Raw genomic sequence first — 12,837 nt, 5'->3', positions numbered from 1 at the left:
GTCAGCTCAGCTCCTACCATGGATTATTCCAGCTGAGGCTTGTCAGGTTAGCTTCCAACTGTCTGCTTGGGCTGCAGTCTTTATGTAAGTCATTGCTAATTGACCATTAGTTGCATCTGGAGAAGTAATTGCTCTATTAACCGTGTCTGGGCTGCTCCCATGTGAGATCTGTATATCCCTCTACTGCTGTCTAAACATCCTGAAGCAGGTGCTTTACCTCTTGTAATGGAGAACTCATGCCTGGACATAACAGCTTAATTTTCATCTGCTTTTTGTGGTTTACATTGTTGGAAAGTCCATCTGGAATGAGCAAAGGTGACTATTATGTAGGAGAACAAACAATAGTAAGTGGTCACCTAACTGGCACGTTTGTTTTTCAGACTGCTGCTTTTTGTTAGGTAAGTGCCATCATTAAGTGTAAAAGGCACATGCTTTTTTCCATAATGTGTAGGTGTGTTAAATTCTCCCTGACTGTCTACAGTGGGATATATTCAAGAAGAAAATTGCCATACCCTGTAAGCTTGGAAACAAAGCTTGATGTTTTATAATTGCTGGATATGTGTTTAGTTCTAGTGCTTCTGCAGAGTTGTTGCTTAAGCAAAACAGAATGTCTTCCTATTTCCAGTTACTGTTCATCAACAAGGGAATGTTTTAGTCTAAATTTAGATGACCTCTGTTTAAAACAGAAGAAAACAGAAATGGATCCAAGTGCCTGATACTGAGTATTTGGATGCATGGAAATTCAACCAGGAGCATAGCCAGGCAATTAAATGTTCATGGAATTTATTCTGGATTTTGTGGTAATAAAAAGCTTGATACAGAGAAGCCTTTGTGTGCATGTGAGCTGTCAGCCATAAATTAACGAAGATGTTTTGTTCACTGAATGTTCTTTTTGTACTTAATATTTTTTGTATTAGTTGAATATTTTTGAAAACTTTCGAACTTGAACTTTAGCACAGATACCTAGCTGAATAACAATTCTATTTGCTTTGGAAAATCTGTTTTAAATGCATAGGCGTGATATTGGTTTATGTCTTATTCTAAGAAATGGTTACCATGACAAAGAATTGTTAGTCCAGAGAAACTCTAGCCCTTGTAGAAAGCCTCAGATAATTCACATTTTCAGATATAATCTGAGTTGGTTTTGATTACAGTTTCCTTTAACTTTATTGGATAGTATTGTTTGCGCATGAGTACAGCATCACTATTTTGTATATCTTTGTAAATAATATTATTATTATAATCACCAGCTTATCACTTAGTAGGATTCGTAAGGATTTCTAGTTGCAGACTAGAAGGAGAAAGATAAACATGTGCATAGATAAATGTTATAAAAAAACAACTTGGTCTGTCAGAATATGTTGTTTTTCAATATCTGTGTAAGTAGTTGCAAATTATTCAGCTAATAGACGGAATTTTGTGGAAATACTGTGTTATCAGTCAAAAAAGAAAAGTAAATTGAGTTAGGGTTTGTTGTTTAAATCAGTTTTGAGAGATTTGCCAAAGTAGACTTTGAATGGGAGACTCATATTTGCTATAGATCTACTTTCTTTGAAGACAGTCTGTAGGTGCTGTGCTTGGATACGCCGCCTGTTGTTGCATGCCTCTACATTTTAGGGCCAGATTGTAGGACTAGTTGAGGTAAGAGACATCTATAACTCTGAATTATGCATAGGTGTGTTTGGCTAGTCAGGATGCTTCAAGGCCTTCATCAGTAAAGAAGGGAGTAAATGATAGCAGCTGCCTGCTGAGGAGGGTAAGAAAAGAAGCTTATGAGTGGCTTATAGGCAATGAACAATAACATTCACTGAGTTCCAACCTTAGTTTTAGAATTCAGGCATATGCTGCAGTATATTTTAAGATTTCACTGATAAGGGGAACGTACAACTGGTATTTTATTACAGTGGCAATCCATTTCCAAATATTAGTCTTAAATCTGTGCAGTACTTCAAAATAAAATCAGGAATTGTTCTGTTTTTAAAAAAGTTCTGCTGTGTTTCTGGCATTCTGTAAAAAAGTATTTTCCTAGCTTGTTGTGATCATAAGACATTCTTGTGCTAAAGATTTTTAACTTTTCAAAGACTGAACAGAATTTAAGAGTAATGAAAATTTAGAATTGTTTCTTTCATAACTAGCTAAGAAATGCTGAAATTCAGGTTTTTTTAGAATTATCAACACCATCCTTGGCTATAATTCAAGTTGCTAAGACAAGGGGTTCATTCATTTGGGTATAGGCAGATAAATTATTTTGACAGCAGTGTGCTATTTCTCAGGAGATGCATAGGTCCCATTATTTGTAACATGAGAATTATTCATGTTGGCATAGCATTGATAATTCATCATTTGGGAAGGAAAAGCATGGCAGTACTTTAAGGCAGGTGGAATGAAGGTAGTTCATAGGTGGTGATATCAAAGCCAAGTGTAGATCGCTATATACAATGAACTTCCAATTTTCAGCACTGTTTAAAAAAAACTATAAGACTGCACCTTTGTACACTAGTGATCCACATGTATAGAATATTTGTCACCTAATGCAGAAAAACAGCTTATTCAAGTAATAGCTTAAATATATGCAAGTGTTGCATTGACACACATAAGTAGTGCTAAAAGCAATAGGAAGACCACATTGTTATTTAAGCCATAGTTCTACTTGTGCAGTAAATTTCTGACGTTTGTCAGACTGTGTGTTGTTATTCTTCAGTGCTTGTTCAATTTTGTCACTGGTTTCTTATCACAAAATTTTGGGGGAAAAGAAAATGCAAAGATTGTGTTAGGAAAGCCAGGGTTCACTTAGAATCAAGACTCATATGGGATGTCATGGGCAATAAGAAGAGCTTCTACTACTATGTTAGCAAAAGGCTGGACAAAGCTGAATGAGTGGGGTAGGTGATTTAGTGATAGCAGATAAGGCTGAGATAACCTGTGTTCTTCCCCTTGGTTTTCACAGTGCGATCTCTCAGGTTGGTGTGCTTAGAGTAAGAAGAGCTACCAGCAGCAGATGAGGATTGGAGTCAGGGATTACTTGAGAGAATTCTACTTGTACAAGTCCATGGGGCCACATGAGCTGCTTTTTCAAAGGTGTTGAGAGACCCTGAAAGGCCACTCTCCACCATCTGTGAAAGGTCTTGGAGATAGCTTATTTGATGATTGGAGAAATGCTGCAGCCATCTTTAGAAAAGGGTAAAAAGAACTAATGGGGACATGACCTTTTGTTTTGCCTGTGGTGTGAAATGTATTTACAGAGTAATCAGAGTGAGGCAGGATATGGAGGGTCAGGCTTTAGCAATATTCATAACATATTTTATGAATTTAAAGTCAGATCTGACAGATCCAAATGGAATATAATAAAAATGGGTATATTTTATTTACTTATAATTGACCAACTGCATCAGGTTTGTCTACACTCTTGTTTTCAGGTCTTGGATCCAGAACAAAATCACAGTTTCACCGATCACTACTTAAATGTAGCCTTTGATCTGTCCCAAGTCCTTTTTATAGCTACGGCCAACACTACAGCTACTATCCCACCTGCGCTGCTGGACAGAATGGAAATTATTCAAGTTCCAGGTAACATGGGCTAGACGAGGTCACAGTGAGGTGGATCGAGAGCTGGCTGAGTGACAGAACTCAGAGGGTTGTGATCAGCGGCACAGAGTCCAGTTGGAGGCCTGTAACGAGTGGTGTCCCTCAGGGGTCAATACTTGGACCAATTTTGTTCAATATATTCATTAATGACCTAGATGAGGGGACAGAGTGTATCCTCAGCAAGTTTGCTGATGATACCCAGCTGGGAGGGGTGGCCGACACTCCAGAGGGCCGTGCTGCCATCCAGCGTGACCTGGACAGGCTGCAGAGCTGGGCAGAGAAGAACCTAATGAGGTTCAACAAAAGCAAGTGTAGGGTCCTGCACCTGGGAAGGAAGAATGCCAAACACCAGTATATGTTAGGGGCGGACATGCTAGGAAGCAGCTCTGAGGAGAAGGACCTGGCGGTCCTGGTAGACAGCAAATTATCCATGAGCCAGCAGTGTGCCCTTGTCGCCAAGAAGGCCAATGGCATCCTGGGCTGCATAGGGAAGACTGTGGCCAGTAGGTCGAGGGAGGTCATTCTCCCCCTCTACTCTGCACTGGTGAGGCCACAACTGGAGTACTGTGTCCAGTTTTGGGCTCCCCAGTTCAAGAGGGACAGGGAACTACTGGAGCGAGTCCAGCGTAGGGCAACCAAGATGATTATGGGACTGGAGCACCTCCCTTATGAGGAAAGGCTGAAAGAGCTGGGACTCTTTAGCCTGGAGAAGAGAAGGTTGAGGGGGGACCTGATTAATGTTTACAAGTATCTAAAGGGTGGGTTTAAGGAGGACGGAGCCAGGCTCTTTTCAATGGTTCCCAGCGACAGGACAAGGGGCAATGGGCACAAGCTAGAACATAGGAAGTTCCGTTCAAATACGCGGAAAAACTTCTTTACAGTGAGGGTGACAGAGCACTGGAACAGGCTGCCCAGGGAGGTTGTGGAGTCCCCTTCTCTGGAGATTTTCAAGACCCGCCTGGATGCAGCCCTGAGGGATGTGGTTTAGGCAATCCTGCTCTAGCAGGGGAGTTGGACTAGATGATCTCTAGAGGTCCCTTCCAACTCTGAAGATTCCGTGATTCCATGATTACAATGTTTTCACTAAAGTGGCCATTGCAAGTCTTTAAACAATGTTGGGGTGTTTTCCCTGAAATAAAAAGTAGTTCCTTAAGGTAGGCCTGCTGGAAATCTAGACTGAATGGCCAGAATCTTTAAAAGAGATTAGTCGGCCTTTAATCTGCTGTAGCCTCTGTCATGAGAATGAAATTTAGTATTGCACTTAGGACAATTCAGTTCCAGGTATATGGAGAAACACTGACATATTCTATAACAATATTTTCACTAATTGATGTCTTTGTATTTTAGCTGACTGTTGGCTGATGCATCTTTTTAAGATTCCAATGAAGAAAGGGATCTTTGAAACACTAAAATTCTATTCTTCTTGTTCACATGAAGTTATGAATAACCACAAAGCATCATACCAACAGCATTTTAAATTATAGCTGGGTTTTTTTTAATTTTAAATTCAATCAGAAACAACTATAAATGGTAAGAAATTTGATTATATTGTAGTGTATATGCAAAAAGATTGGTAAACATGCTTCTTCTTTTGAAGGATACACACAGGAAGAAAAAATTGAAATTGCACATAGACACTTGATTCCTAAACAGCTTGAACAACATGGCCTGACTCCACAGCAAATACAGATTCCACAAGTAACCACTTTGGACATAATTACCAGGTAAATCTGTTATTCATTGCTTTCAGTTTAAATAACTTCTTTTTCTGATAACTAGTAAATTATTTATAAAGTGATAACACAAAACATCTTTGAAGATCTGTTGTCCTTAATAGCTTCAGAAGTTCAACAACTGGTAATTTATGGAATTGGTCTTTCCTGAGCTCTGTCTGACTGCTGTGTAAACCAAATCATCCTTCCTTCTCTAGAGAATTCCTTGCTCTGGCTCTCAGAGCGTGGCTCACAATCAGTTGTGTTGACACAATTGGCAAGGTGCTATGAATAGACAGGAACACTTGAAGCTGGTATTGCTGTGCCGTTCAGTGTGTGAAGCAGTGGTCTTGTCAGCAGACAACCTTTGTTTCAAAGAATTAAGTTTTATTTCTGACATTGTCATAGAAAAAATGGAAATTACCATTTTGTTTCTTGTGACTTGATGGGCCACAGTTGTCTAAAAATTGGACTTAGGTTAAAAAAATTAAGATGTGGTTTTTTAAATAGTTTGTATTAATTAGAACTACATTTTGTTAGATGTGAGAGCAAAGATACTGATCAGAACATCTTTTGGACTTGAAACTAGCTCATTTCCAATGGAAAAAGTGTATCAGGATTCAATGAATTGAGGTTTATTGTGACCAGGAAAAGCATTTTGGCATTTAGTGACTGTTATTGTCTGGTGTTTCTGTTTATTTCATAGACTAAAAGAAAATATTCTTTTACAGTCAGTTCCTCAACTTCCAGTAAACTTTAGTTTGAGTTTTAAAATAGTTCTTCCTTTAATTTTTATGCATCTGAGAAGAGCTCAGTGCTATTGCAGTATTGCTTAACATTTCACTAAGGTGTGATACCAGGTGTTAGTTATGTCTTCTTCCCACTCAGTAGTTTGTCTTTCTTTACAATTTTATCAGAAAACCACAATTTTTTGATAAAAGCACGTAACATTTTTTTTCTGTTTATTACAGTAGCCCAAGGTCCTCTCACCTTTTACATCTCATTTTATTTTGGATGTATTTTTAAAAAGAAAGTGTGTTTGCCTTCAGAAGAAATCTCAGTTACAAAGAACATCTACTAGTAAAGCAATTGTCTCTCTGCTAGATACACTAGAGAGGCAGGAGTCCGCTCTCTGGATCGGAAGCTGGGAGCTATTTGCAGAGCAGTGGCAGTGAAAGTGGCAGAAGGACAGCACAAAGAAACAAAGCCAGATCGTGCCGAAGTGGGTGAAGGAGAAGGTGTGTATCTTTTGCATGTTTTATTAGAAGGAAGCTTCTAACATAGTCACTAGGAACTGATTTATCAACTTTTTCTCCTTTTTTAAGCTTCTTTAAGAGCTCTGTTTTTAAAAGCTTTGCAAATAGAGTGACATTCTTATTATGCATGGTTCAAGTAGTGCTGAATTATGGCTTGGGTCTTAAGTAGAGTAATTTCAGCCTGCCAGGTTGATAATTGAGAAGCACGGGGGATCTGTTTCATATCTTAGGTATGCAATTATGATTTGTGTATGTTTTTATGTCTTCCTAGGCTTTTTAATGCCAATCTTTCACTTTTTTTTTTTCTTTAATAAAAGACTAAGCATGGCTTTAGTTACTGTACTTGAAGAGGTTCTTTAACTGTGCTATGAATGCTCTACCAGCTCAGAACTCAATCTGGTTATTTTGTTGTACCCTAAAATAAATGTCTGCCTGAAAAGCTTTGAAATATAGAAAAGTTTAGGGGTTCTTTTTGTGTGCCTTTAAGACTGCACTTATTCTAAGTCTCTTGAAGCTTTGGTATCTTGTCAACTTCAGTAAGTCTGTTCTTGTTTCCCATGTATACAGACAATAGTGATTTATCATTCCTAGTCATCCAACAGACTGAATGAAAACTAAACATAAAATTCACAAACAACAAAAATACTCAGGTAACTGCTTCATCAGTAAAGGTAAACCTCTTTCTTGTCTTCAAATAAAAGGCAGGAAGGAAGAAGTCAGGACAACACGCAACTGGTGACTGCTCCTGTTTTCATCCCCAGATTAATGTTTTCTTTAATAAAAATGAAACTGAACATCCATACTGTGTTTGGTGAAACATACCATGCAGAGCATAAATGGTTGTGCTTTTATACCAGCCAATTGGTGATGGAGGATCTCACTGTACCAGCAGTTTTCTGTTGAAAGTTTGGGAGTGCTCATTGCACTGCAGGAGCCCACAGTTGAAGGTGGCTGAGAAATGTGGAAGGACAGAATTCAAACCTGAAGTTGAACATCTAAAATGTGGGTAGTCCTTAGTCTCAATAAATCTAGCAAGAAGGGTGTTGGGTGTTTTGTTTGTTTGTTTTTTAAAGACTGCAATGAGTCCGGTTGACACTTTCTGACAAGAAATACTGCCAGCCTGTCAGAGACTGACTGTGTGGAAGAGGACATTGGAAAGCAAAAACTGCAGAATGGCTGCTTATTTTTGCTCCAGAATACTCACAAACTTAAATACTAAACAGACCCCTGTTGGTTTCTTGTTGTGAAAGATTTCACAACTAAGCTGATGGTGGAAAAAGTCTTTAAATTTTAACATCAGCTAGTACAGGTAGAATAGTTCTGGACTGGTTTAGAGGAGAACAAATAAGCTGACTCATTATGTGCTCCTTTGAAATAAGGCAGCTTACAAGTCTGAATGGTGCTCCCCCACTCCTTTGAGAGAGTAAATCCTGGGGGAGGAAATGAAACTGATATTTGTACAAACAGTGGTATTAATTAGAAGAGTATATGAAGAGTATTTTTACCCATAGTAAAAACTTGCAGTTTCTCTGGAATTCTGTTTATTGACAGTCTTTCAGCTTTACCATGCCTTTTTTCCCTAACTCCGCATTTCCTTTCTGAAAATTAACTATTCTTTTAGCTTGTTGAGTTTCTAAGATCATCATAACGTCTGTGGAAATGGTAATATCAGAAGGTTGAATTTGATCTACAAATCAGTGTTTGCTTAAATGGGTTCAGTTCTTTTTTCTCTGAATGTTTGGCTTAAAGTGAACTGTCACAGTAGCAGTGTCTGTGCATGCGTGAGTGACTGTGTAGTTTAAATTGTCCCATCTACGTTAAAAGGAAGAGCTTTTAAGACAGATTTATTAATGCTTTCCATTTATATTATGTGTATCTTGTCTACCTTCTCTCCTCTGTGCTGGATTTTTCCAGAAGTCAGACCCTGAGTTTGTCGATGCTTCTGTGATACCTGAACTTGCTCTTGAACCAGAACACTGAGCCTTTGGGCTGTGGTGGCGTGTCACCACCAAGCAACATCAGGTGTCTTTGCTACTGTCACTTTTCTTGTAGTAATTTTGACAAGTCATATTTTTAAAGTATTTCTTTGCCCTGAAATGTAGCTATGTCTAAAATGTGCTTAAAAGGTTTAATGTGATTGATGAATAAAAAAAGGTGTCGTTCTGCTCTTCAAGCCTTCTGATAAAATAAGCAAAAAGTAGGTTCAGAGCACAACTCCTTATACTAAAGGAAGAAACATTTTACTATTAAAGCAAAGAACAAAAAGGAACTGTATTAGACATCTCGATCCAGTGAAAGAGGTATTTACAATGTTAAAATTAGCACTGTACTTGCAACTTAGGTATTTACACTGTTAAAATTATACACTGTTAAAATTAGTACTGGACTTGCACTTTACCAAAGCTAAGTGAAAACAGCCAGCTAAGTGCTTCAAAAGAGGGCAAAATGCTAGCATTTTTGGTTGACATAATTTGGAGTAAGCCCAGAAGAAATGAGCTGTGAAGGGTTGCCTTTGTACTTCTGGAATTAAAACTTTCCATAAGAAAAAGCTGTATTAATCAAAGGGAGTGCAGGGGACAGGTGGCTCTATAGTTAAACTTTGGTATTATGAAGACATACATAGAATGGTGTAGTTTGCAAAATGTGTTTTATTTTGTACTAATTTATTTTGTGCTTATACCCTGCTGTGTTTTTGGCAGAATATGTCACTTGTTGGAAGTGTCTTAAGAGTGGCACACTTTTTAAAAATATTTGTGTTTAGTTTTCATTCAGTCTGTTGGAAACAGCCAAGTATTTAAAACTCAGAAATAGCCCTGAATGCTTGCAAGTTGATGCAAATAATGGGATTCGTAGCCTAAATTTATTTCTTTGGCAATTTTTTCTTCCTGTTGATTAGTGGACATTTGTGCAGCTGTGCATAGCGATGGTGAATTTTTATTTCATATAATGAATGACTCTGGAAGAATAGTTAATCAAGTTGTCTCTTAATAGTTTCATTTATAATTATTTATTGATATTTTATTTCTTTATCTGTATAGAAAGACCTATAAATCATTTTTGCATTACATATTTGTCAGTTACTGATGTGGGATTGAGACTCTACAGTTAGTGCGTCCACACATGTCATGAGTTGTGAATATGAGGGGGCAAGCTGCAGCCTTGCCTTGTATTTTCTAACTTGCTAAAACATAATTTGTATGTGATTTGTAGCATATCAGAATAGTAACATGGTACCTATTGTGCTTATTCAGCTGAGTCACCTCTGGCTTGTGGGTTTGTAATAAAACTTAAAAGACACTAGGTGGTAGAAGCACAAAAATTCCATCGTTACATTACTTAAATCAGATTATTAACTCAGTGGAGCATCTGTTTTTAAGGCTTTGTAAACATCAGGCCTTTGACACTGTTTGATAGTAGGCTCTAAAAATGGAGGATACCTGCCATAGCAGAACTGATGGTAGGAGATATGCTGTCAAGCTGCGTTTAGCACTTTCCAAAAATGCATGACTGAAATACACTGGCAGCTTTGTATTCCTTTCCTCACTCCTTTGACTCCTGAGCTTTATGATGAAGTTGGCAAGTGGAGGAGTGTTAGTTTGCATCAGTCGTTGAATTTGTACAGTGAACTTCAGCAAAAGCAAATGGAGTCATTCTTCAGACCTCTCCGGGGAGTCATCCTTGTGTACAGTAACACTATCTGATACTTTACTGAAACACTATCTAAGATTTATGAGACACTCATCTAGTCTTTGACACTAGAAGAAGTTCTAGGAGTCACAAAAATATGTGAAACTCTCCTTCCCATTTTAGTGCAACTGCTTGGAGAATACAATGCAGCAACTGTGCACTAAGGCATTGTATCATGATACAGCAGTTGAAACTCAGAGTGAAAAATGATTTGTCTAATTCAGACTTGAAAGGAGGTTTAGGACAGGTAATATTTAATAACTAAAAGTGGTTAAATGAGGATTCTGTCTATGTTGAAACCAAGGCTTTGAAACTACTTAAATATTTCCATAACCCAGTAATACAATACAGTTTGTTCCACTCCTTATGGATGAAACAACACTTGGTTTTGAGTTTAAATGCAAGTTTGACTGAAGTGGTCAACATGAACTGAAACATGTAGTCTTTATTCTCCCTCAACTTGTGTATAATGCATTTTATTCGCAAAACATTGTTATGCATGACTGTGTGGGTTTTTCGCTTGTTTCTAATATATATAACGGCCTTAATCCAGTTGGGCTAACATCACTGCTCTTCCAAAAAGTGACCTGTTCTATGTTCTAGCCAAAACTCAGCACTTCCAGCAGCACGGGATCTCCCGTAGCACTGGGAAATGGGTTTATGAAATCTGATCAGCATAAATCCCAGGGTGGGATCACCATAGGAACTCAAGTTTGAGCTCAGCTGTGCCAGCATTAGTATGCTTACCAGCTCTGCAAACTGGAATATGTGGTTCTTTCTGAAAATTGCTTGGAATGTCTTTTCTATTTTAGGCCAAAGAGGCATAAATGTTAGGAAAAGTCGGGTTTATATACAATTTTAATGACATGTTAATTTATCTAAATGTTCCTACATGAAAACCTCAAATTCAAGTGCTTCAAGTACACGTTGTTGTTCTAGATCAAAAGTGGTAGAATGTAATTATTTTGTGAAAAGATAAGTTTTCTGATCCTGTGGGGAAAAATACACATAGCATTAAATTTAAGTATACAAGTCAGTGTTAGTAGGATTGGGGCCCAGGAAGGAGTTCCTTCCCACACTTCCCAAGTATGTAGCACATAAGATTTAAGTTGGACAATGGAAAATTGCTTTTAAGATACAGTTTCATGTTGTGCCTGGCTTTGAATGTGGACTGTTGTCAACAAGGGCAATCCCAACCTTTCCTACCTAAATGTAGTTTTGTGGAGTTTGTTAGTTAGTTTGGAGGGCCTAAAAGAATTCTGGGTTGGTCTGTCATGTGCTAAAGCATCTGCTAGTAAATCAGCTGAGAAAAAAGAACATGCTGTTTTCCTGTTAATTGCCCACAGACTTGAAACCTTTTCTTTCATGCTTATGTTCTTTCTTATACCTCTTCATAGCAATTCAGCAAATCAGAATATCTTATGTTAAAAGCTGTTAAAAAATTTTAGGTTTTTGTTATATTCTTCTATCTTGGCCAGTAAGTATGGCTAGAAATCTTTGGATTTTAGACTTAAGTATTACTAATGCTTAATTTAAATGTGTTTTATGAGGAGTTGAGAAATTGCAACATGTTGAGGAAGTTTTAGGCTCTTCTATTCACTCATTTCCTTTATAACTCTAGAAGAAAGTAGCAGTCTTAAATTCTGAAGTCTTTGTGCCGTGGAATTCCTTTTTAGATTAAATCCTGTATTATGTATAGTAGTTCGTTGTCAGTATGTTCTATTAGGAGTCCCTTTTCTTACAAATCCAGTATTTACATGAAAGATTTTGTTTTGTTTTGAGAACTTACAAAGCCAGATTCCTGAAGAATATTGTCATAATCTTTGCTGATTCTGCTCTGAAAATTTTAGAAACATAATCTTTTTTGGATGGTTGGTTGTTTTGGAGATATTTTTTGTTTGTTTTTTTTTGGAGAGAGCTGTTTGTTTGGGGGGTTTTGGGTTTTGTTTTTTTGTTTTGTTTTGTTTTTTAGTTTTTCCAATTTTTAAATGTTAAAACTACTCAGTACCATGCTGCTTTTGTTTAAGCAGTAATGTAATAGTAGATCAGCAGGTGGTTCCTCCAGTGCAGCGTGGAGCTGTTAAGGGCACTTCTTTGACTTTTTAGTTTATTTCTCCAACTTAATTCAAAATGTAAGATGATTAAGCTGTTATCCTAACCAAAAGTTCTGTTTCTGGAAACTTGAATTTATTGTCTTGTTTTGCATAAACGTATCATTTAACTTGTGCTATGGTTTGTGGCTATTCGTCTGGGATAGATAGGGAACACGTATTTGTCACCATTAATGGAAATCTTAATTACTTACGTCTTTATACATTCTTCATAGTCAGCACTTCTATCAAGGCGATGAAAGAAGATATTTTTTCCTTCAAAGGAAAGTGTTCATAATTATATTTTGGAACATCACTATATGCTTTTATAGAAATATAGATAATGTCTGATTTTAGGTTAATATTTTTAGAAAAAGTCTGTAGTTTGTTATTGTTACAGATTATAAAATGGCATCTACTAATTACATTATACAAACTCAAGAAAGAGTTTCTGATTCTTTTAATAGGTCAGGTGTCCTCAAAAATTACCTACTGATTTGTTTACGA

The 12,837-nt window shown here is 37.3% G+C and overlaps 1 protein-coding gene across 1 annotated transcript in view; it reads left to right on the top strand.

Moving 5' to 3' along the window:
• LONP2 (lon peptidase 2, peroxisomal) overlaps nucleotides 1-12,837 on the top strand; it is a 47,068-nt gene that overhangs the window by 19,619 nt on the left and 14,612 nt on the right. Inside the window, exons 9-11 of the mRNA XM_063334426.1 lie at nucleotides 3,417-3,567; nucleotides 5,183-5,309; nucleotides 6,402-6,535. Of these exons, the coding sequence (XP_063190496.1) occupies nucleotides 3,417-3,567; nucleotides 5,183-5,309; nucleotides 6,402-6,535 (412 nt within the window). The remainder of the gene's footprint in view (nucleotides 1-3,416; nucleotides 3,568-5,182; nucleotides 5,310-6,401; nucleotides 6,536-12,837) is intronic.

The sequence above is a fragment of the Chroicocephalus ridibundus genome, chromosome 4 (assembly GCF_963924245.1).
Source record: "Chroicocephalus ridibundus chromosome 4, bChrRid1.1, whole genome shotgun sequence".
NCBI lineage: Eukaryota > Metazoa > Chordata > Aves > Charadriiformes > Laridae > Chroicocephalus > Chroicocephalus ridibundus.
Note: the sequence above shows the minus strand (reverse complement) of the source record. Positions and strands in the feature narration are given on the sequence as shown.